The sequence below is a fragment of the Arvicanthis niloticus genome, chromosome 1 (assembly GCF_011762505.2).
Source record: "Arvicanthis niloticus isolate mArvNil1 chromosome 1, mArvNil1.pat.X, whole genome shotgun sequence".
Lineage (NCBI taxonomy): Eukaryota > Metazoa > Chordata > Mammalia > Rodentia > Muridae > Arvicanthis > Arvicanthis niloticus.
Genome location: NC_047658.1, coordinates 75517804 through 75544407, shown reverse-complemented (window position 1 = coordinate 75544407; position 26604 = coordinate 75517804). Strand labels below are relative to the sequence as shown.

General features: G+C 41.7%; 1 protein-coding gene across 2 annotated transcripts in view; it reads right to left on the bottom strand.

Moving 5' to 3' along the window:
• Syt9 (synaptotagmin 9) overlaps nt 1-26604 on the bottom strand; it is a 170465-nt gene that overhangs the window by 81537 nt on the left and 62324 nt on the right. For both annotated transcript variants that reach the window (XR_004608893.2, XM_034524978.2), the window contains exon 3: nt 22171-22717. Coding sequence is in view for 1 of the 2 variants with exons in the window: in XM_034524978.2 (XP_034380869.1) it covers nt 22171-22717 (547 nt within the window). In the remaining variant the exon portion in view is untranslated. The remainder of the gene's footprint in view (nt 1-22170; nt 22718-26604) is intronic.

The following is a 26604-nucleotide window of genomic DNA, read 5'->3' as shown; positions in this document are numbered from 1 at the left end:
TTAACTGTGAAGCTGGGGTCTGGCAGAGAGGAAGTGTGGATGCCTTTTGTTTCTCCTCTTTCCTGCTGTGGACTTGAGAACACCGACCAGGCAGAAGCTCCATTAGAAACAATGTAGTCTCTCAGCCTGTAGAAACTTTTAATCCCAATTTCTGTTTATTTTTTTTCTAGCAAGTGTATTCAAGAAGTCAGTTTGCATATGGGTGGTAAGATCAGGGAATTAGGGGGAGAGAGGGAAGAAGGTGGACTCTGGGAAGTCAGATGATGGCAGAATGGGGCTGGGTTTTGGGAATCGGAGGGAGTTTTGTTTTGTTTCTCATTGTGGTAGAGCAGACATGACACACCATTCACCACTTTAACCATCTGTGAGTGTGCAGCTCAGTTGCTATTAGCACTTCAGAATTTGTGGCCACCAGCACTCTCCCCTCCATTAACCTCATCATTCCAAACAGACACTCTGGAGCCATTAAACAATCTTCCCGTCCCCCACGCCTGGCAACCCAGCAGAGGTTTTGAACTTGAAATTTCCAATTCCAAACCCAGCTGTGAATCTGACAGCCCTGGAAGCCACTCCCTAAAAGGTGTAGGCAGCTGGAGCCACGGCTATGTGTTTGGCAGAATGCTTAGCTGTGGCCCTGGAATTTCTTTGGTTGATGATAGGTTGATAGAGATCACCCCGCCCCCTTTTCTTTCTTCAATGTCAAACAGACTTCAGCTACTTCTAAGGAAAAAAAAAAAAAAGGTTGGAATGGGGGAGGTGTAAAAGACAGAGGTGGTGGATGACATCAAGAAAACAGTGTCTTCCAGACACAGCAGGGCAGTTGCACAAATGAACTCACAAAGACTGAGACAGAATGCATAAGACTTGTACACGCTCAAAACAGACAAAATCCCAGCATGGAGAGGAAAAAGTAGGTGGTAACCCCCAGCACTAGCTGAGTAGGGATTGGCTTTTGATAGTTGCTGGGAGAGACAGTAAGCTCTTTAATGATATGACCTCTGGTAGGTTGACCATACTCCAGGGCAGGCTCCACATATAAGAGGTAACATTAACTGGATTTGAAGAAAGCTCAAGTTGGGTGGCTAGAGAGGTGAGTGGGAGAGGTTGGATCTGGGAGAAGGTAGGGAAGGGGATGGAATATAATCAAAACATATTATATAAAATTATATGGGTTAATAAAAATATTTTTAAAAATCTGTTAGAATGGAGAAACACACAGACTAAAGGCACAAAGTTCACAACTGGGCAAACATGACATCTAAAAGACAGGGAGAAAGAGAGACTCACTGCTTAAAAGGACCAGCTCAATTCTTAAGTGACATCCAGCCACAATCTGGAAATACAGTGTGTGTGTGTGTGTGTGTGTGTGTGTGTAAAGCCATCAGGCAGTCTGATGGCTGTACCTGTAAGGGATTAAATGCCAAAAATAGCTCAAGGCATTAAGAATGCAGGGAATGAGCAGCTCATGAAGCAGAGGGCAGTAAAACCTCAAACAAAATGCTAATGAGAGAGCTCTTCAGGAATTGTGGGTCAGTGGGACCTTCCTCCACTCAACCTACAGCAATACACTTCAAAAGCAGCAGGATTATGAATCTTCCTCCCTGACCCAGTTTGTTAAGAAGTCTCTGAGGGATGTCAAACTGATCTGTGATGAAGGAAATAAATGGTGTAGATAGATTTTTCTAGTGCTGCCCTGTTTTGAGTAAAGCCATGCTGATGGCCAGGTGACATTTGCATGGCCATCTGGTGACATTTCTTTTTGGGAACAGATTAATAGAGACTGGGGAGGGTGGTAGAGTTGGTGCACGGGCCAATACAAGTTTCTCCGGCGGCTCTGTGGAGCTGTGCACATCTTTGTAGGGGGAGGTCTCCTGGTTTTTGTTTTGTTTGTTTTTCTATGAGAATGTGGTCATAAAATAATTACCAATTAATCAGTGGATGGATAGAGCACCCCTTCAGTGAAGATGGAGAACCTTTAGTTCTGAAAGTATCAATCGACACAAAGCCTAGATATACAAGTTTCTTGTTATGAAATTATAAATCTCCTGCCTCAGTGGATGAGGGTAAGAAGAAAATAAACACAGCTAGAGCCAGTTTTCTCTTCATGGAATCAGTCTTGCTCCAGAGCCAACCCACAGCCCCTTCTCCAGGTGTAGGGGTGTGTGTGTGTGTGTGTGTGTGTGTTTAGGGCCTGAAGCTACTGATTAGACTTGGCTGGCTGGCCAGAGCCCCTGGTGTCTGCTTGTCTTGTACAAATGCTTTGCTGGCCCTTGGCCCACTCCCCAAAGCTCTGCTTCCACTGAGTTTTTTATCCTTATTTCAACATGATAAGATAATAAAATTCTCTCTGTTCTGCTTACCACCTTCCTGACAAGCCGCCATCAATGTGCCAATAGGAAAGATCAGGAACCTTTCTTCTAATCTGACTGGGAGCCTCCTCTGCCCTTTCTCCCAGTTCTCAGGACCTGTGGTATGCCTTACTGCAGAGATGCTGCAGCCAGTATCACTAATGTTGTCAATGAGGTTCCTCCATGCCTGGCCCTACAACCACTGCCCTGCTCTCACTAAAAAGGATCAATGAAGGCCACTGAACGCAACACTAGTCAACTGCTCAGTGCCAGCTTCTTTTCCAGACAGGAAGATGAGCCCCCAAAGAGAAGTGAGAGAAGCTTCTTTGAAGGTTATATGAGGTAGCTTGGGAATACCTGAATGGGAGGGGAAGCAAGCCTAGTGTGGCTCTTCAGGGACAAGGGGCCTCATCTACTGGCAGAGAGAATCCTTGAATATAAAGAACTGCTGTTTCTTTCAGTGTACAACTATGTGGCACAGTGGTTCTCAACCTACGGGTTGTGACCCCTTTGAAGGCCAAACAACTCTTTCATACATATCCTGCATATCAGATATTTACATTACATTTACATGACAGTATCAAAATGCTACTTACATCTATGAAGTAACATCAAAATAATTTTATGCTTGGGGTCACACAACATGAGGAACTGTACTGAAGGGTCACAGCATTAGGAAGGTTGAGAACTGCTGACACAGCACTTGCAAATGAAGCACCATGGAAAGACGCTAAACCAGGGAAAGGCAGAACTTTTGGTCACAGGGATTATGGACCTTCTATTTAATTTTTTTAATCAAGCAGATTACTTAATAAAGGTAAAAAGCCAACACATTAGTTTTGAAAGGTAAAATACATTCCAAGGTTTACAAAGGCCAAAGATAAAGTCAGATTGAGTTTAAAACGTATTTTGAAGCCATGCCTGGTGGTACATGTCTATAATCCCTAACTCTATCAGAGGGAGGAAGATTGAAGTAGGTTTGAGGCCAATGTTGTCTACATAGCAAGTTCCAGGTCAGACAAGGCTAGAGAGGGAGAGGAAGGGGAAGGGGGGAAGCGGGAAAGGGGAAGAGGGAAGGAAGGAAAGTATTTGGTAGTTAAACAAAAGAAACCCAGAGAGACAAGCATCCACAAGGACTACAAGCTCCCTGAAGGCAGGGGCACTGCAGACTCACTCAGCCCACAGCCCTGTCATGTTTTCAGAGTAAAGACAGACATGATGCTTGGGTTTCACTGCCCTTCTTGCTTGGGTGCATAAATACATTTGTCCTCTCCTCTGTTTGGGAACAGGCACTTATAGAAAGTGAACTCTGCAGCTGCCGCCTGGGCCTCACGTGCTCTTACCTTCCAGTGTGTTCCCAGCCACGGGCCTCACGTGCTCTTACCTTCCAGTGTGTTCCCAGCCACAGGCCTCACGTGCTCTTACCTTCCAGTGTGTTACCAGCTACGGGCCTCACGTGATCTTTAACACCCTCTTGTCTTTGCACTGTCAGGATCTGTTCTTACTTCCTAGGAATTAGTCAAACTAGTTCTTACCAGCTCAGGAGAAGCGGACAACTCTCTCTGGTTTCTGTTTCCTCCCTCCTCTTAAACTGGACATTATCTAAAGTGACTGAATACTTTCCTGTCTCAGGATCCAGAAGTTTCTTTTCGAGCCTTTCTTAAGTGACAGCAGGTCTGTTTTTAACCCATCTTCCCTCTAATGCTTCCTTGAAACATCCCATAATATATAGTTGGCCACTTTACTTCTTGGGCTATCCCATTTCTGCTTACTTTATGGTCTCCTCCACTTAAATTCTACACAGTGTTCTTTAGGAATTCACCCCACATCCATTTCGTTTATTATCTACATTATAATATTAAGTCATTTTACCAATGTCTAATATCCAAAATGGCATAGACAGTGGATGGTGACAATTTATGTTTCTATTTTGAGCCTTGCTTATAAACTCCAGTTTTATACTCATCTATCCTTCATGTGTATAAAGGACCCCCTTTTTACATTTGACTTATATGTATATTATGTGTGGTGGGGAGAGTACACACAGGTGGAGTCAGAGGACAACTTTTAGGAGTTGGTTCTTTCTTTCCACCATGTGGGCTCTGGGGTTGAACTCAGTCAGTCAGGCTCAATGGACAGTGACAAACACCCCACCTGTGCTTTACCTAAGGACAGATACTTACTAAACACAACATCTTTCTTTAGGTTGTTCGTGCTGTAAGCCAGAAAATCACCCATCTTTGTCTTTTTCCAAATTTAACACAAGATCAATCTTTTGGGAGGGGACCTTAATGATACAATGGTTTCCAAAACACAACATCAAACAGTAAAGACTTGGTCTATGAGAGATGGGAGATGAAAGTGGATGGTGGAGCTCACACCTAGAGTTTCTAAGGTACAGCACAGGAGTCCAGGCAGAGGGTAGATGGCTCCTCCAGATCAAGACATGGTCTTGGGAGTCTACAGAGACAAATATAGCCAGAGTCTGAAAAGCAAAGCACCAGAAAGAAAAACCGTGAACCACCAGGGGGCCATGGTTGAGGAGAACTGAAGAAGATGTACTGAATGTGACTGGGAAGGCTCAGCATTTTTGAAATTTCAGTGTTTCCAGTTGATTTTATATTTGATACAATCTTAATCACAATCCCCAAAAGATTATGTATATATAAGCTGATTATAAAATACATACAGAGATGCAAAGAATGTAGAAAAACCAAAACAATTCTGGAAAAGTAGGGCAAAGTTAGAGCATGCAGACTGCCTGACTTTAGGACTTAACAAATCTACAATTCAAATATTGTGGAATAAAGTTAGATAAATAGAGCAATGAAAGAGAATAAAGAGTCCAGAATGAAATATACAATCAGTTGATTTTCTTCAAGAACATAAAAGGCAATTATGTGGGTAAAATATAATCCTTTTCAGAAGTGTTGCTGGAACAATTGAACACCACACACAAAAAAATATTTCCTACCTCATACTATATCCATATATCAAAATTAGCTCAAGTGGATCAAAGTCAGAAATGTAGGAGGTAAGAATACACAGCTTCAAGAACAGAAAGCCATGGTATACGACTTTGGGTTATATAAAGATTCCTTTGGCACACTACTAAAACAGCACACTCAAAATAAAGATGAGATTAATAAAATAGACTTAACAAAAATGAGGACTTTCCCTTTCCAAAGCAAATGCTGAGAGGATAAAAGCATAAGCCATAGCTTCGGGGAACGTAACATAGGCCGAAAACATAACCCAGCCATCCTGTTCCGAGGTGAGTGTGTGAAAAAAGGTGTCCATGTAAAACATGATGCTCTCGACAACTTTATTTGTAACAACCCAAACGGAAAATAAACCAGTGCTCAACCCCAGGTGAGGCCCTTCCAGCAGCCAGCAGTGGGGACGTCCCTGAAACGAAACTGTACCAGGCAGGGGAAGGATGGAACTACAGAGACAAACATCAGGATGGATAAATCTCATGATAATTATTCTGACTGGAGATGCTAACACAAACTCTGTATGATTCTGACTTATATAAAATCCTAGAAAATGGTATCTAATCCAGAGTAACAGAAAACAGATCCTGTTGCCTAAGGGTGTGAAGATGGGTGTCAGGCAGTTGAGGCAGGGAGGTTACAAAGGGACACAAGAGTTTTGGGGTAAAGAGTATGTTCATTACTTTGATTATGGGGAATGTTTTCACAAATGTATACACATGTCAAATATTGTCAAATTGCATACCTCAAACATATGCACTTTATTAGATGACAATTATCCCTCAATAAGACTGCTTTAAAATGCATCTTAAATCTGCCTGTTTGCTCTGTCTGTGACCACCACACTGGTGAGAGTTAACCCTCTCCCTCTAGCCTTTGACAACAAGCTGACTTTGCTTCTCAGAGTGAGAGTCCATTCTGCGTGTAGCTAGAGAGTAATGATTTAAGAAGACATGTCTACTCATACTACTGGGTGGCTCGAAATCCTTCAAAAAAGACTCATCAAGACCCAAACATGTCCTCTTGACTACAATTCCCTCCTTAATGACCTTGCTTGAGTTCTTGTCTCTCTTCCCTGTTCTCTTTTTAATCACCCTGCATGAAATGTCTCTGGACTTGACAACACTGTTTCTATTGCAGGGCGTTTTACATACCCAGTTTCTTTGTTGCACACTTCCTCCTAATCTAGGCAAACTCCTAACCTACCTTGCAGTCTTTAATGTTATGTCCTCCATGGAGGTTGGAACACTCACTGGCATCTCCGTCCCAGTGCCAGCCACACAGGTAAGTACTCTGTGCAATTTATTTATGATCTGTCCCTTCTAAGCTTCTAAACAACAGCATCCATTATGCACTCACTGCCTAAAATGCTGCCTCCATCTAGACAATCACTGAGAGAAGGCTAAGAGACAGACCCAGATCCCACTCTTGACCCAAAGTCACTCCTTGACTTGCAAGGTAGATTTTTTTCCTCAAGCCACCTATGCAATGTACATATCTGACACCAGCATGTACTTCCCCTGTAGTGATTTAGGTTTCAGTTTGGTAAATATTTCAAAAGGTAATGAATGGCTGCTCGTATGTATGGCTTAGCAGGTAAAAGTGACATGCTTGCCGCCCAGCCTGAAGACCTTAGTTCAAACCCTAGAACCTACACAGAGAAAGGAGAGAACTTTTATCTACGGTTTTTCTCTGACCTCCACATGAATGCCATAACACACACACACACACACACACACACACACACACACACACACACACCTACAATAGAAGGCTTGAGGTACAGTTTGGCATGTGCAAGGCCCTGGGTTTTATTGATACCACAAGAGAAAAAAATGAAGGGAGGACCAGAGGAAGAAAAAAAAGTAGAAAAAAAAAAGTGAAGGTGGGGGAGGAAGAAGAAATGTTAAAAGAGTATCTTTCAGTGTTAAATAATGTAAAAACCGATGTACTAGGCTTCTAAGAGAAATGTTAGCGATGTGTGGCATAGTTGAATTTATAGGTCAGTTGGAATTTTTAAAAGTCAGTCAAGCTCATCTTAATATTAACATGTATTCTGGGTGTCTCACCCTGTGACAATTAACCAGGGAAGAAACCAGATGGGGATGCACTGGACAGGACGGGCTCTGCACGAGATGAAGCCTGACTGGCCACTGACCCAGTGCTTCCTGTCTTTAGCAGAGCAGTGCCCTAGATTCCCCACTAGCAGGAGAGTGGGGCTGGGGAGATAAAGACTGCAAACATGGCTGCTTTCCAAAGCATCTTCCTAAGAAACGGCTCCCTCCTCACTCCCCCACCATGTTTATTTAGACTCCCCTTAATTAGAGCATTTCGGCATGCAGGCATAATCCAATCTGAAGGAACATTTCCCTGGAGAGCCATCTGTCAGAATTAGACCACACTTAGCTACTGGACAGTAAGGCAGTGTTGGAAACACCACAGACTGCTTAGACTCTCCAAAGGCTCAAAACTCATTTTCCAAGCAAGCGAAAGCCAGTCCTAGGGAGGAGGCTTTCTGTCAGGAAGCTGGCTTGCTGTTCTGGACAGTAACACTTCCAAAGGTAGAAGATCATTAAAGCTCATCCCAGGGGGACATTCTACCTGACCAGTGTCACCTTTCTTCAGAGATGAAATTGCAGTCCTTGACAAATCTATTAAGTTCTCCTTGAGGATCTGAAGTTTTTCTACTCGGCCCATGTCCTCAGCCATGCAACAGTGGACCTGAGGGAAGCAATGCAGAACCCACTCCTGCTTCCTGCTCTGTCTCAGGAGTAGCCAGCTCACTGTGCAGCTCCCATTTTGATTCTCACCCCAAGGCAAGCCGACTGGGGTGAGGGTGGGAGGTAGGGTGGGGGAAGGGATAAGAAGCTCTCTCCTCAGCATCTCCATCATTGCCCTCCACTTCAAAGGTGATGTGAGACATAGTCCTGCCTAGGTCCCTTTCCCATGCCACCGTTGTACCTGGACCCCTTTGACGTGGTCTGTAGCCCCCTGACCTTAGAGAGGGATACTTCTGCTTCATGTTCTAGTTCTCCTAGACTCAGCTTACCCATTCCCCAGTTCTCTGCCCTAACATTTTTGATTTCTATTCATTTTTACTGGTTTCACCAAAGGCCAGCCAAAAAAAAAAACAACAACAACAACAAAAAAAAAACCTCCCTAGTACAAGTGTAACTGTCAGCGTTAGAGATACAGAGCAGTTGATAGAGTGCTTGCCTTGCGTGCACAAAATTCTGGGTTACTCTCCAGCACTGTAAAACCCAAGCATGGTAGCATACATCGGTAATTCCAGTACTCAAGAAGTGAACAAAAGATCAGAAATTCAAGGTACTCCTGCCCCAGCGATTCGTAAACCACCACTGGATACTGAGACCCCAGCCCCTCACAATATTCTTTTTGACCTCTGCTTCCAAGGAGCCCAACTTAAGATACATTGAGTATATTGGAACAACTTTCATTTTCTGCTTCATTCACCCACACAAAAACGTACTGTGCTAAGTCATAGGGTTTGCTTTAAAGAGATTTACCCTAACAGAGAAGGCAAAGGCATAGTATCAGTGGGTTCAGAATGGAATTCTTTTTAATTCAACTTAATTTAGTTTAGCTTTCAAATATTGGGCTACTAGGAATGTACAAGTATAGGAAAAAATACAAGATGGAGGTAAGCAAAAAATTGTCTGGTTCTATGAATACCAAAATACACTTGAGGGGGAAAATATTTCTGAAAGACACCAAATGATAATGAAAGCTTCAGTGAGCAGAGCACTGTGGGTAAAGTGCTTGCACGTGGAAGCACAAGGACTGAGTTCGGTCCTTCAGCATCCACATAAAAAGCTGAGGATGGCAATGCATACTTGGAACCTCAACATTGGGAAGTAGAGACAGGACAGGGTGATCCTGGGGTGGGCGGTCAGTGGCCAGCCTGGGTAGCCAACTGGTAAACTCCTTACCAGTGAGAGAGACCTGTCTAAGAACATGGTAGATGTCAGCGAGATGGCCCAATGGGTAAAAGAATGCTTGCTGCACAAACCTGAGCCTGATGATCTGAGTTCTACTCCTGGAACTAACTCCCAAAAGTTGTCCTTTGATCTCTGCAGGCGAGCTAATGACATGTATATACCACCCTCCCTGTGTTACAAACACAAACACAGTAAATAAAGTAAAAAAATAAGGGGAAGAGAAACAAAAATACAGTCCACATTAACCTCTGGCCTCTAGGCATGCATGTATATGTGTACACACAAATACACAAACAGATACACACAGACACATACACAGATACGTGCACACACACACAGTCCAAATGGCCACAATCAGAAAGGTGCTACTATTACAATTTTAAATGTATATGAAGCAAAAGCTGATAGAATTATCAGGAAGGAACTGGCTGGGCGGTGGTGGCACGTGCCTTTAATCCCAGCACTTGGGAGGCAGAGGCAGGTGGATTTCTGAGTTTGAGGCCAGCCCTGGTCTACAGAGTGAGTTCCAGGACAGCCAGAGCTACACAGAGAAACCCTGTCTCGAAAAACCAAAAAAAAAAAAAAAAAAAAAAAAAAAAAAAAAAAAAAAGAAGAAGAAGAAGGAACTGCAAATTCACCAATACAGTAGAAAATTTCAAACCATATTTTATCAATAATTGGTATGTGAGACTGACAGAAATGTCAGTCGCTATGAGAAGGTAAGGTGTTGACCTTCTTAAATGTGTTCAGCACCTTTATAAAATCCAACATGTAAAAGAATATGCACCAAATTTTACAAGATACTAATCCAACTGTAACACAAACCATGCCCTCTGACCACATGCACACTGTGATAATAATTCACTGAAACCAAAGCACAGAACATTTTAAAATAACACATAAGTCACAATAGACATTAGAAAGATGAAAACACGAAATATCAGGATTTGCGGACTCCTGCTATAGTAGTACTTCACAGAGAATATGAGGGCTTAAATGCATCTCCTTAGTTGATATAACAGGCTATTTCAAGGGCACCAGAAAGTTAAACATATGTAAGAAGGAAGAAATTGGCCATTCTCTCAATGCTTAGTCCTACTTATTAAATGTACATTTTTAATAGTGGAAGATTGAAAGTTACTAAAGATGAAAATACTTAGATAACAATGGAAAAATTGGTTTAAAAAATTGGAAGACAAAAATAAAGTAGAACAAAATAGATTGTTGGTGTCCAGAAGAGCCTGACATGTGGACAAAGGTCCAGGGGTCTGATCAAGAAAAAGGTGAGTGGTGTTATAAAGGGGAAAGGTGTTACTACAGACACAAAACACAGCAGGGCTGTGAAGAACTCCAGTCGATACACTTAAAACAGATGAAACAAATTTTTAAACAAGTCTAAACCGTCAGCGCCTCAGCAAAAGCGAGAAAATGGCCTTGGTCTCCCAGCCATCAATGTAGTTAGATGATTTCCTTCATCTGACCCAGAACACTACAGGCCACATTCCACTAAACACTGGGGAAACACGATTTAATATTAGATAAAGTTCTCAAAAGAAGAGTAAAAGATACGTGGATTCTCTAACTTGTTGATTAGTTTAACTTTTGAAGACATGCTCTATGTGGCCCAGGTTGACTTGCAACTGCCTCAGCTTCCCCAGCAGTGGGAATCACACCAATGTGCAAAAAATGCCTGGCTCTACAACTCATCCTAAAGGATCATATATAAAACCAGATTAGACAACTAGTTGAACAGAGATCAAGAAAATAAAAACACAGGCTGGTTTCATTTGTGAGTCTAGTTGCAATAATTTGAACATTGTGAAACCAATGAACAGAAAAACACATTTGCACACACATTCATGTGTATCTGTTTATGAAGAACAATAAATCATGAAAAAAAAATTAACAAAACTAGAAAACGGTCTTTTAACACATTAAAAGATAAAAGATGCAATTTGTAGGCTTAATGGAATAGATGCAGAAAATCATATAATAAAATTCAACATCCATTCAGGTTTTTACAAAGTCTAAATTTGATGTGTCACCTAACGGTGAAATACCTCAAAGCATTTCTTTTAAGAGTAGGAACTGGTCCTAGAAAACACAATAACACGAGTAATAAGGACAGGGTGACAGGAGACATCAAACGAATCAGGAAGGAAAGGACTAACAAGGTGGGGGCTTAGGAGGTGTCTCTAGGGGTATAGTGTTCTCTATGTAAGCATCAGGACCTGAGTCAGCACCCATGTAAAAGCTGAGAGTGGTCACACATGTGATCCTAACAACTTTGGAACAGCCCAGGACTGGCAGATCCAGGGAGCTCAGTGTCCAAAAAACCTAGTCAATGAGTGCTTAGTTTACAGAGAAACCCTGGGTCCTCTCATAGAAAAGATACTGTAGATGATAGTAAAGTCGTCAGATATGAACCTTTGTTCCCCATCATACATATGCGTGCACACACACACACACACACACACACACACACACAATCAAAATGGTTCCAATCTATACATGCTATGATTGGCAAGGCATAAAATGTAACTATACTGAATGGTGAAAGAATACAGCAGGAAGCAGGCCAGATCCTGTACTGTAAGCTGGCCAGGCCACTTAAGAATTGTCTTTGACACTGGACAAATTCTTGTTCCTACTTAATAGTAGATATGTACAAGGATTATAATGGCAATAATTTCTGATGTAGAAAAAGCTTAGTAATTCAAATGCATAAATCATGGTGTGTTGTACGACAGATGCTAAAATGTCACTATAGAAAATAAAAGCTGTGCGTGGAGGCTGGTGCTTGCAAGCCCAATGCTGGGGGTCGGGTGTGGGGTGGGGCTGAGACAGAGAGCCTGTGCTCCACGTTGTCATCAGTTCCACAGCCAGATCAAAGACAGTGTGAGACAAGAGAGCCTGTCTCACAGGAGAAGCACAACCTTAAACAACAGATAAATTCAATCAAGTTTAAAGGACTATGGTTACATACCCAAATGTCAATTATTGTAGTAACAGAATGTTTAACAAAATTTAGTAAATAATACAACAAATGTTATTTCACTGATATAAATTTAAAGAATAGGTAAAGCTAGCCAATCTATTGTTATATGATAAATAATTTTAAGACAAATGAACTGTAAATCTGAATTTCAGTATATTGATTACCTCCAGAAAAGATCTGAGGGACAGTCAAGGAACATACAGAATGCTACAAAAAGGGAGGATAATGCCCTCTTCATTCAGCTAAGTTCTGAACTGACTAGTGTGTGTTTGTTTTTATTTTAAAAGCATATGCATGCATCATGCACATTGCTGCCTGCACTACAGACTCTAGCTACAACAGTGGACCACTGACCATAAAATTATTTTGTTGCTACATTGTAACATAAGTATCTGATATCTGACCCCTGTGAAAGGGTTGTTCAAGCCCAAAGAGGTATCAACTCACAGGTTGAGAAGCACTGATCTAAAAAGTTACATGCTTTGTTTCGTCCTAACAACCATGCTATGATGAAAGCTCCCGGAGGTCTGAGTGTAAGAGGCCTGGAGCCTTGTCCCCTTGTTTCAAGTGTTCCATCCTGCTGTTCTTTCTGCCATTTACCAATCTAAGTAGTCCAAACAGCAGGGTAATTATTTATCTGATGTGTAATAAAATGGAAAAAAGATGCAGGTTGAGAGTCAGTGGATTCTCACAAAGACAGCTCAGCAGACCCCAGCAATGGCCAGATTCCCGACAACCACTTCGATGAAACTTGGCTTCCCAGGCAGCAATTGCAAACCAGGGCTATCTACGGGACTTTCCAGTCCTTAGGGTCAGTGAACAAGTAGTCCTCAGTATGTTTAGTCCCACGTGTAGTGATATTCTAAGCTGGTATTATCAGCTGGACCCAGCTAGAAAAGCCAATTGCCAGCCTCTTCTCCCAACTTTGCTTCAATGATGTTCACACTGGCAACCTAAAATCAAGCTCACTGCAAGTAATCACAACACATGAATTAGCAAATGCTACATGTCAGCTGCTCTCCTTTCTCCCCTGGGCCCGGTTCTCCAGCCTGGTGACACTATCTGTCAGCATATCTTTAGATATGACACCGTTGTAAACTTGTACAATCATGGCTTGTAACTTGAAAAACAATAGAATGGTATATGTTCAAACTAGTGAGCTCTGGTTACAGAGTGTGCCTGCTTCACCTGCACTCAACCATGCAGAATACACACTCTGATCATCCCTTACACCCTGTCCTGTCTGGGCAGAACCACATACCCACCTCTATCAGATCTGGAAAAGGTCTGATGCTCATGGGAAATATATGGAAATTCCAAAATTGGGCACTATAAATTGCTGGGAATGGCTGAAAACATGGGCTTTAAGGTATTAAAAAAAAAAAAATGTAAAGGCCTATGTTGTGCCATGTCCCTTTCTGAACTGCCGTCTATCCGTATTGGCAGAAAGGGGATCTCCTCTACCTTCTACTGTCAACAGGTGAGAACTGTGACATCCTCTCCCAGGAAGAGACTGAGATGACCACAGAAAGCATCTGAGCCACCAGCCAAGAAGCAGACCACCAAGAAAGTGATTTCTGGAGCACTTCAGGCCAATTTACCAGGGAGCCTGAAGTAAATGACAAGGGCATAAGCCTGGCAGTCGGCGTTTCTGCTCAGCACCAAACTCGGGCTTCCTGAAATGCTAACCTCCCACCAGGAACTCTCTCTGTCCACTAAGAAAAGTCCCCACTAAGGTCCATTTTATTATTACTGATCTGTTTTCCATGGATAAGAGCAAAGTTTATCATTTTTTGTACTCAATAATTTCAATTTTATTCCTCCCTAGGAAAGCATTAAGATTAAGTTTTATTTTAATGTGAATATTTATTAAGTTCACAATCTCTACTGAGGAATAAAAAAAAAAAACTTAAAAGGGATTAATCCGTTCATGAGTTCACCCACGGGGTAACATCCTGAAGTCTGGAGCCTCACCAATGAGTCTTTCACAAGGAACTTCATTTTACTGACTATCTTAATAAGATAAAGGATGGTCTTGGATTATCATGTGGCACACGCCTTTAATCCCAATACTCAGGAGGCTGAGGCAGGGGGATTGCCAATGTTGGGCTAGCCTGATCTACACAGTAAGATCCTACCATAAAAGTAAACTTAAACATCTTACTTTAAGACACCATCTTGGAGGTGAAGTACCATCAGGAACAAGGTGAACTTGGCTTTTGCACTTAACAGCATTGTCAATCAGGAAGAAATACAGGTGAATAAATGCACAGAAGAAAATGGCAGATGTAATGGTAGAAGTGCAGAATGATATGAAAAGCAAAGATCAGAAAGACTTTCCCCAATCCTGGACTCAGAGAGCTGACCTTTAAAATAAGGTCTAATTGCTTGGTAGGAGCTAGCAGGCAAAGGGGACAGACAGGCAAAGCAAGCGGCATATTCCGCCATGTGAACTAGACAGAGTGACTGCTGCAAAGCAGCCCTGATTTGCACCTAGCTGCTATCCAGCTGTGAATCCCTGGCTGAACCTCTTAATGGGGATTCCATCCAAGGTTCATCTGCCAAATAAAGAATTTAGACTGTGGGACTTGTAGAGTTTAATTAGATGAAAAAGCAAACATAATGTATTGTGTTATGTATTCAGTCAGTATAAGTTAAAAGAAAAACGAAAAACAAAAAAATTTTTAAACAAGCTTCAAGTACAGCAGTTTCCCACATTAAAGCAAGTACTCACAGAAACTGCTTCAGGTAAGAAGTAACAGTTGCTTATAAAATCCTTCTAAGTGCACAGCAGAGCTAATGAGGCAGAAATAGAACTTTTCAGTGACAGGAACAATAACCATGAATCCTCAGAGGTGAGTAAGCCCTGGAGCTGGGGCTGGAGGAAGGGAATGAACTCTCCTGGTATCCACAGGACTGTGAGGCAGTCCTGCCTGAAGCTAGATTCCCAAAGCCTGAAGGTCACATTCTTAAAAGATAAGTGAAACAGGTGGGTACTGGACTCCAGCCAGTCTTGCCCTTGCCCTCGAAAAAGGAGGGAAAAAAAAAATCTTTTTAATACAAAACACCAACAACCCAAAACTCTAAAGCTCAGAATTCAGTTTAAATTGTTCCATGTTGGCAATACATCTAGGCATCTTATGGACACAATTTTGAATCATGGTGGGAGGAATGTATTTTAAATGCACACATTGAAATTTCTATAAAGTTTCAAGCGAGATAAACCTATATCCCCAAATAAAATAGGCAGTAAGATCCATTGAGTTGTCAGTCAATGAAAATACCAAGGGAAAGAACCAGAGCTTCCCAGGTCATGGTAGAGCCATGAACGGAATATAAAAGCAACTACATATGGAATGGTGAGATATATATGTGTCATATGTATATCTAAATATATGTATAAAAGAAATGAAAAGAATATTGAGGGGGAAGGGATGATCAAATAAATTAGGCTAGTATGCAAATATTAAATAATGGAAAAATAAATAGCTAAGAATTTTCCAGAACTGATTTGAGAAAAGACGCTCAGATTCAAGACTATATTCTGACCAGGATAAACAAAAAGAAATGCCTAATTAACAATGCATAATTAAAGTATAGAACACTAAGGAGAAAATGAAGCTCTAGAGGTCAATATGAAAAGGAAAATTGTCATATAAAGTAATAAATGGCAGAATAAATATTGATTTTAAAAGGAAACAATGGAATCAAAGTAAACAGAGAATTTTATTCACCTACATTTTTATTCCCAGAAAAATAACCTTCAAAAAAACAATCTCACAACAAAGACACATTTGGGAGATGTGGGTTTAGCTTCAATATCTATGGACATTCCAAGAAACAGACAGCCCAGTTTCATGCTCCTGACTTCTTTGTTGTGAGGACCTCAGGAGAAGTCAGACACTAAGGGAGTCTACATCATGGAGAGAGATAAATAAACCTCAGGGCCTCCAGGGGGCACAGAGAAGGAATGAATAAAAGGTCCAAAACAGCCCTGCAACAGAAGCGATGAAGTGCAAACTCCCTTGCTTTCAGAGCAAACAAGAACAGCACACAAGCAGCACTCCGTGTACCACTCATAGGCACTAATGCAGAACACACCAGCAAACTGAACTCAGCAGCGGTCAGAAAAGGCAATGCATCACAGCAAGGGTGGATTAGTCTAGGAACATAAGATTGAATAAAGATTAGAAAACTGATCAACATTATTGACCGTAAGAGTAGACTAAAGGAGCCTCTCAACATTATTTGAGAGAGGGACAACCATTCCTAACAGTTCTGAGGTCAGTCCACTAGCAACAGAGTCTTCTTATTTGAGACAGGGTTTCACTATGCAGCCCAAGTTGTGATTCTCTTGCTTCCGTTTCTTGAGCACTGGAATTGATGGTGTGAGACATCATACTTGGCAAAAGGATGCGACCTGAATATGATGAAGGTGCCTACAAAACACCTCTAGGAAAAACTGTAAAGGAGTGTAAAGACAGTCTACCTAAAATATGGAACAAGTCAAAGATGCCTGTATTTATCCTGTATTTATCCCATATTTACTGTTTCACATCCTCCTGGGTATCCTAGTTTGTATATTAGTCAACAACAAAATCAAAAGGACTAAGAAACAAAAAGGCACAGACCAGAAAGCAACAAAGCCATCATAATTCATATATGCCTGATTGCTTACAAAGAAAATGCTGAAGCACCTGTAAGAATTAAGGATTTTACAAGAAATAAAAAATTTCAGTTATATACCTATAATAGCCAGAATGCTATTTTAGAAGTTACCGTTTGAGGTAACAAAAATGGGTAACTAAGGAAATCTAGCAAAAGTCTGGCAAGATCCTTATGTAAAACAACCACAAAGCCTGAAGGCAAAACCTTAAATAAAGACTATATACATGGAAAGAACACTATGACGAGAAAGATGTAAACTTTCCTTAAACTGTTGCACAGACTTCATTCACTCCCACCCAGCCAGGAAGGAACCTTTGCTCATGCTAGGTCAATGCTCTACCCAACACTTCTAGGACATAACACATAATGCAATGTCAACATTGTACAAATGCATTTAAAAATATTTTCAGTTGAATTTGAGGATTCAGAATCCCTGGGCAGACTATAGAATTATATCAGCATGCGGTTAAGACAAATTGAAAATGAAAGGGAAAAATATAACTTTTTAAAAAAAAAAAAAAAAACCTTTTATTTTATTATAAAATATTGATAGTTTAAGATCCTGAAAGAAATAATTTTTGTTTGACAATAGAGCTCTAAAAAACTATGTGAAAAAAATCAAGTTATCAGCTAAAACTAAACTAAGAGAAGACGAGGTTTGCTTTTCTAGATTCTGAAATTAGAGCAACTGGCAAGCCCTGTGATTTGAAGATGTAGTCAAGTATAACTGAGGATGGAAAAGGAATCCAGAAGCAGATTATTCCTATATGGAAACCCACAGATGTCAGAGCATGCGCCCCACTGAATATTATGGGAAAATGCTCCAGACAGTCCCTTATCTAATTAAAAAATAAATGTGGATGTGTCATAAAGTGACCTAGAGTCTAATCCTCAAGTGTAATGGCAGACTGGGTGGATCGTTTGAACTGTGGGTGGCCTGAGATGAAGTCATGAGAGTGGGGCTCAAGGTGGAAGTAGTGTCCTTTTGATAGGGTTGGAGCTTGGGATCGCTTCACCTTGTGAAAACACAGGGAAGGCAGGGAGGGAACCCCACCAGCAGTGACCTGTGCTGACCCCGGGCTTGAGAGTTGTGAGAAATCAACATCTGCTAAGCCAGTCAGCCCATGGGCTCTTGTAATGGGAGTCAGAGAGACCAATTTAAGGTGTTACATGATGAAAAAAAAATCCATTCTAGGAAAACAAAATTTATATTTTACACATGCACATATATGTATATGTACTTTATATGTATATGTGATGCATACATATACGAGTACATATGTATGTTTATACGTACATGTATACAAGTGAGTACGTGTAACTATATATACATATGCATATGTATATGTGTGTGTTTATTTATAACAATTTAAAAAGTAGGCTGGAGGCTATAAATTTGGGAGAATTGTGGGTAGGAGAAAATGATGTAAACATATTCTAATTTAAAAAAATAAAGACGTCAAAACTTGGCAGGCAATAGTGGCACGTGTCTTTAATCCTAGCACTCTAAAGTCTAGAGACAGGAGGATCTCTGAGTTTGAGGCCAGACTAGTCTACAGAGCAAATTCCAGGACAGCCAAGGCTAAACAGAGAAATCCTGTCTCATAAACCACTATGTATAGGTCCAAACTTTAAAACTTTTGCCTTGCATAGCAGTATCCTCTTGAAATCAGGAGGCACTCAGGAGGCAGAAGCAAGAATATCATAAGTTTGAAGCCATTCTGATCTACTCTAAATAGTGAGTTCAAGGTCAGCCAGGGCTACATAATGAGATCCTATCTCAGACATCTAAATCAATAGAAACAAAGGAGAAATGCATTCACAACATACTTAATTTCTTAATTAAGACACAATCATGCTACTTTGCAATTGAAAACAGTGATATCTTTTATGAGAATAGGCATAAGAACTATCAAAAATCACCATTAAGTCTAGACAGGTAGCTCAGTGGGTAAAGGGATGAACTGTGCAAGCCTGAAGACCTGAGTTCCACCCCAGAAGCTGGATGGTGGCACGCATCAGACTCCTATGGTGAGATGGGAACCAGGTACAGAATTACCCAGTAGTTCAAGGGCAGGCTAGCCTAGAATATTAAGCACAATAGCAAAAACAAAAGATAATAAGGTGCAAAGTTAAAATCAACTCCCTAAAGTGGTCCTCGGACTTCTACATTTGGCACAAGTCTATACCCATTCACCCCTCCACACACAAATAAATAAAACATAATAATAAGTCACCACAGAGTTAATACACACACTGCCATAAGCTGACAGCCGACTATAATGCATATAACATAGACTTGCATACAGACTGTAGAGAGAACCTAGATCAACATGGGGAAAAACAGCAGAATATGCTGACAGCACTGCATGTAAGAAAGGAAGCTAGAATGATAAACACATAAAAAGATGGCCACCTTGGCAGCCAAGAAGAAAGCAGTCTTACGGATAGTTTACATGGACACACATACACACAAACCAGCATTAGGAGATCTAGAACTGGTGAGAAACTCGGTTGGTCCAGAACTTGGGATAGTCACATCTCACCAGCAGGGGATCTGCTAAGACGCCACTGTGGAAATAGTCTTATAACCACTTAGAAATGTTGAACACCTGTATCAAAGACTGTGGTACCTGTTAATCTATGGGTAGACGTGAAAGTATTCTCTGTTATGCTATTCAGAATCACAAACAAATTAGTAACATGAATGTCATCAACATAACAATGGTAACAGGCTGGAATGATGACTCTGTGGTTCAGTCCCCAGCATCCACATGGTGACCCTCAACTACCTGTTATTCCAGTTCCAGGGGATCTGACACTCTTTTCTGCCTTCCATAGGTACCAGACACAAACACATGCAAACGAAACATATTTACCCATAAAATAAAAATCAATGAATAAAATCCTTCCAGACAGAAGGATAACTTGTCATATATTGAACAACAGAATGTTGTATACAATGAAAACAAGCAAAGCATGTCCACTGCACTCATCTCCATTGTTACATTTATAATTAATTTTAAGTGTGGAACGGCAACTCAAAGGGGTGGGCATGGACAGCAGAGCAAACTTCAATACACTGTCACAAAGTGAGTATGCTTAGGATAGTGAAAGGGATGATGGGAGCAAAGCGCCGAGGCTGAAAATACTAGAGTATTGTCTTCTTCAGCTGGTGGGTTCACATCTGCTCACTTAACAACCCATTCATTGTTCCTCTGGTATGTATTATACTCGTGGTATTTCGTGCTTCTGCATATAAAAGCAGAACCTTAGCAAACATCAGACCTCTGTGCTCAGTTTCTGAACATATTAAGAATTATGAGACAGATTACCAAACCGTCTGTAACTCCACTCATAGCACCTCCCCTCTCCTGCGGCTATCTGAAAGCCTGGGGAAATGCTTTTGATGCGTTGCACATTCTTCTTAACTCCTCTGCAATCCAGGAATTCTAAGTTCTGGAAGACTTACCTCAGAGCTGAAGGGCTCTGTGGACTGCCACTCTTTTCCTGCCCCACAGGAACTTTTGTGCGGAGACCTTTCCACCAGGAACCTGCCCCATCTGGACTGTGGCCAGCCTCTGCGTATGCTGTTGCTCTCTCCATAAAACCCCTAGATGGCAACTCCAGAAGGGTCCTGCTGACCTTCCTGGAAGTTCTCCATCTAGTTTATGACTCTGCTGGCCAGAACACTACAGAGTCTGGCTGAATGGTATGAACAATGCTTCCCTACCTGACCCTGGGACCAGATCTAGTCAGAGCTCCTCATCATGGCTGGAGCTTCCATACTCACATAGATCTGCTAAATGCCCCACATGGGGCTGGGGGAGCTAATTTGTGCACACTCATATATTACTATGAACAGCTTATCTGTCTTGTTTCTTTAAGCCTCCTCAGTTGCCTCCCGATTTTGGTAGCTGGGATATAAAGATAATCGTTGCTCTCCCTGGTATCCATTTCTGGGTTTTCAAATGTTATAGCTTTTCAAGATGAAAAGGTCTGTTCCTTCCCCCAGTATCGCAAATCACTTCAGTTTTATCAACTGTTATTTTCTATACCTTCTCATCCTTCCAGATGTGAAGATGGAGGCCACCATGACCTTGGCCACACTTTCCCTACCTAGATACCATGACAAAGCTGGCACAAGGACTTAGGGTATGCAGAGAGAGTGACTAATGGGTGAGAAAGTTCCCTAGGTCATTAATGTGTCAGAGGCTGAAGAGCACCATGACTGTGGGGTATCTGGTTCTGGGCTAGAGATCTGGGTGTCCTCCTCTTGAACAGAAATCTAGGGGTCCTCTTCTTGAGCAGAGACAGTCTTTGCCTCACTCAAGGCTCAATCTCAAGTTGGATCAGTGCCTGAGTTGAATTAAGATAGTGACACTTGGTCCCTTTGGATGCCAAGATGAAGTAGGTAACGCTGGCTTTGAGAAAACACACCAAGAGTCACCTCAGGGAATCTGATCAAGAGAAAGAAATACACAGCTTGAAAGTACCAGTTCCCCCCAAGAAAGTCCAATTTTCCTCAGTCTGGAGCTTACGTGGGGAGTAACGAGGTTGTAAACGGAGTGCCACATCCCATGGGCTCTGCTGTTTGTAAGCATGTAAGCATGGCTATAGCAGATCTCTGCCTCTTCTCCCAAGTCTGACATGAGATATGACCTTCTCTACATCAGCTCTGCCATCTTTTCAGACTGACTTCCTTACAATTTTAATTTATGTCTCTTACATTTGGAATTCCCATGCTCACTCTCCTCAACCACTCCCAAGCTCAGGGATAAAATGAGGATCTGATCCTGGAAGCACTTTTGAGTTAATAGAAGAACCCAGGCAAGTACTTGGTGGTGTCAATCAGGCAATGGACTTTCAGCTGTAGAATACAGTGAACAGGATGCCATGACCCAGTTAGTACAAACCTGAAAGAACTCCCAAGAAAATGTTGTGAGGACTAATAGAAGACAACTATTAGAAGAAAAGTGAGAAAGGAATTCCATATAATCGTCTCAGCAAATTATTCTTGTATACATCAAAGTTAATGCTGTTAAAAACCCATCCCTCCAAAGGTACAGAGAGCTTCTAAGGAACAGAAGAATATCAGTGTGAATCTTATAGTTTGTTCTCAAATAACACATGTAAGCGGTCTGTTTCAGTGGAAATGAAGAAGCACACTCCCACCCCCAATGAAGGAATGCTAGACTCACGTTGGTGACATACTCGATATCCTTCCAAAGGATGCACTCCCTGGGGAAGTCAGCCAAGTCGAAGAAGTGGTCCACCACCACTTGACCAATCAAGTCATGGCGAGAGAACCTGTCAAAGTCATATACAGAGAAGTGAAGCTTCCGTGCTTCGAGGTCATTATAGGGAACAGGAAATAAAAACACCTCATCAAATACAGGGTTCAGGGTCTTCCTGTGAACTTTAGTCTGGTGTTTTGTTTTCCGGTCAGGAAGCAAGTAGATCTTGACGTAAGGATCTGAAGTCCCAGAGAAGTCCTTGGCGGGCAGATTGACGGCTTTGTGGATCTTCACGATGAGCTGTTCCAAGTCACAGTCGTATTTTAAAATGAAGTTCAGTTTCCCGCAGGCTTTGCTGTTACTTCTCCTCCCTTCCTCATTGTCCAGTGACCTCTGTTTATACAACTCTGGTTTAATTCTACCAATCCCAGTCAACTGCTCCTGCCTCTGAAGCTGCTGGATATTAAAGTCCGGGTTCGACAGGTTGAGTTGTCTTCGGATTGAGTTATGCCTTAAATGAAGAGGAAGACACAGCAGTTATAACCTCATTAGCTGCCTGTCTTTCAGAGCCTTGTGTCTGGAATGTTGGTGCACTGTTGTACTTTGAGAAGAGCTTATGTCAGTGGCTCCTTTCTTTGGCCTGAACTCAGAATGCTCATCATGCGGGTTATGTTAGTAAAGCCGCTCCCAAGAGCTTGAGGCTTAAAACTGAGGCCTAGTATCAGACAAGGAACTTACAAATATGTGACCCAAGAGCTTTAAAGGTTTTGCTGAATGGTCTAATGTGCATTAAGGCTTCTTTGTGGCTGGTAGGATACAATTATTCACTTTTAGGTAATATCCTCAAACGGAAATAGTAGGCTACGTCTTGTGTTAGAAAGAGTGCATCTTTCTCAAGCTAGATGTGGTGGCTGGTGCCTGTAATTCTAGCACGTGGGAGGCATATATAGAAAGACAGAGAGTTCAAAGCTAGCCTAAGCTGCAGAGTGAGACCCAGCCTTAAAAACCAAACCAAACTAAACATATCTTTCTTTAAATTACATGAAAATTTCTACCACTGGCTTACAGCTTTATCAAGACATAAATTCTTACTGGTTCAGATAAAATTGTTTCATGATAAGAATATAGGTTTTACTGTTGTAAAGACTTATGGGACTGGGGTATGTCTTCTTGCAATGGATTGTGCTGGTTGTGACTAGTTGCCTGTGTTGCACTGAGACTCTGTTTTCTGCTGTTCCTCATGGGTAGTCAACAACTAGGAGGTTCCTTTCTAAGTACGTACGTATGTATGTATGTATTTGTGTGTGTGTATGTGTGTGTGTGTGTGTGTGTGTGTGTGTGTGTAAGGGTGCTCACCAAAGCTAGAAGGAGAGAGTGTCACACCCTATGAGCTAGAGTTACAGGCTGCTGTGAGTCACCCAACCTGGGTGCTGGGAACCAACAGCTAGTCCCCCGAGAGGGCGACAAGTGCTCCTAATTGTTAGCCTATCTCTTCAGGTCCATGAGGCTTCACTGATGAAATAAATACTGTTGACAAAAAAATTTAAAGATGAGCTACCATAAATTAGAGAGAATAAATTAAGGAAGGTTACACACTAATGACAGCAAATCAGACTTTGTTAATGGAGTCGAGTCTTCACCCCTAAGCTTTGAGTTAGAAGTTTCTCTAATGTCCTTCCGAATCCCTGCCTCACCTGAGTACGCCCTCATAAGGAGGGCGATCACTCCAGAAAGAAGCGATCACTACACAGAAGGCTGGTTATCTGTTTAACTGCCTTCTTATGTGGTGCAAGGGGGTGAACACAGGGCCTCCCACATACTACAAAATGCTCCACTCAATGGATTCTAACATCCCAGCTCTCTTTTTACTTTTCACTTTGAGCTAAGCTATCTCAAAATTTCCCTGGATGTCCTTAAACTCAGTCCGTAGTCCATCCAAGCCCTGAACTTGTGATCCTCTTGCTTGAGCCTCTGCTAGTCCTAGTAGCTGGCATAATCAGTTAGCACCAACAGCTCAGAATAAGGCTGTACCAAAGTTTACTTTTTGTTGTTTTTAACTCAGAGTACACAGTCTCTATGCTAAATAGCCAGTCAATAACCTGATTTAAAACTGTCTCTTGACAGGATCATGGAGTTGTCTCTGAGGGACTACTGAATACTAGAAGTAAAGTACATGTGTGCATTTCCTTTTCTTCCTGAGACTTTATGAAATAATCATGGAAAAATGGGATTTACAGACCCAAAATATGTTTGAAATTCTATTTATAGCTCAGATGTCATGCTGAACATTCCTATTCATCCTAAAATAGCCTCTGGATCACTAATCACCCATATAGTACCTCAGGATTGCTGTCATAGACTGTCACTTGTAGCTGTCATACTCAGTACAGTCCACACCAAGTAGACATATTCCAGGTGCTGAAATTTCCAAATGTACAAAGACTATGCCGTCTGAAGGCAGCTGTGCAGATTATAATTTCTTCCAGAGAAATCCACAGTGTTAAAAAATTTTTTGTATCTAATGACTTAGGGGAGGTCAGAAACGTAAGAGATGCTTTTAAGTGACGAAACTGGCTATCCATTAGTAATCAAGCCATTCCCTCATTCAGAAGTCGAGACACTGTGGAGCTAGAACAGAGCTTTACACTTGCTCTGCTGGTCTTTGTGTATGGGAGGGAATGGCACAAAGCAGCAAGAACCCTGCCTTTGACAGAAACCAGAGAGGTTGGTACCAGCTCCATCTCTCCCTGCTAATCATCTTTCTTTTCAAGTTGGATCCAGAGGTCCATACTTCAGTCATTTTAAACCATTCTAGCTAAGGACCGGTTAGTACGACTAACCGGTCATAGTATAGATCATTTTAGGTGCTCTTTAGTTAGTAGTACTGATTATGTAATAAAAGTGCGCCCTCGATAGCCACTGAGTGTGGCCTTGGGATGTGGTTCAATTGCTAGAGTGCTTGCTTAACAAGCACAAAGCACGGGGTTCAATCCTCACACAACCTAAAGCTGAGTATGGTGGTGCATGCCTGCCATCCTAACACTCAGGAGGTAGAGGTTAAGAAGCTCATAAATTCAAGATCATCCTTGGCTACGTGGCAAGCTAGAGGCCAGCATGGGATACATGAGATTCCTTCTCAGAGACAGCCACTAAGTGCTTCTACTCAGGACTTGATTCTGATCGAGCAACAATCCTGTGTCTATAACCAGTACTGGGCCAAGTCCTGGTAAATGTATTCTAAGCAGACTCTGCAGAACAGGTTACCTTCATATTGTCAGTTCTGGCTATAAATTCATCACAGCAAAATTCTGTCTGAAGAACTAACCTATGGAACATATTTTAATTCAAATTTAAGATAAATGGAATTGGCTACTTAGCAATAGAACATATTCTGCTTAACACGTTTCCTTGGACACGAAATCTGGGAGAGATTAGTATTACACGTTCCTAACCAGGAGAGACTGCCAGAGGTAGAGGGAGTGGGACTGAGAGGGCATTAGAGAGAGAGAGAGAGAGAGAGAGAGAGAGAGAGAGAGAGAGAGAGAGAGAGAGGAAGAGAGAGAGAGAGATCTGTACTTCAAAGGCAGAAGGATAATCTCATTCTCTGAGGATCTAAATATGCATGAAGTCCCTTATTCCAAGTTCCAAAGCAAATTCAGTCAGTAAAATGCTTGCCTTGGACATACTAGAACCTGAGTTCAGAGGGCTGAAGCTGTGGCTCAGCAGTTAAGAGCACTGGCTGTTCTTGCAAAGGATCTGGGTTTGATTCCTAACACCCACATGGCAGCTAACAACCTTCTATAACAACCTTCTCCAGCTATATGGGATACAACACCAGCTTCTGACCTCTTTGGGTACCAGGCATGCATGTAGTGCAATACATATATACAGACAAAACACTGACACACAGAAGATAAATACATCTAAAATTAAATTAAATTCACAAATAAAAAAGAACTTGAATTCAACCTCTAGAACCTTTAGTGCATGTGTGTGTGCATGTGTGCGTGTGTTTGTGTGTGTGTGTGTGTGTGTGTGTGTGTGTGTGTATGTGTAAAACAAAACCTGGGTGTGACAGCACACATTTGTAATCCCAGCATGGGGAAGGTGGAGATAAGTGTCTCCCTAGGGACCACTGCCCATGCAGCCTTGCCTGCTTGGGAAGTTCCAGACTAAGCAGAGATCCTGATTCACAAGAATCAGGTAGACAGCACCTGAGGAACAGCTGAAGTTGTCCTCTGACCTATACACAGACATGTGCGATGTGCACACATGTACATACACACACATAGAATAAGTATTCTTCTAAAAACGGACACAAATATGAATATTACACATCAGTTTTACATGTTAATTCATTTCCACTAAAATTTCTCCCCAGAATTACTAGTAGGAAAA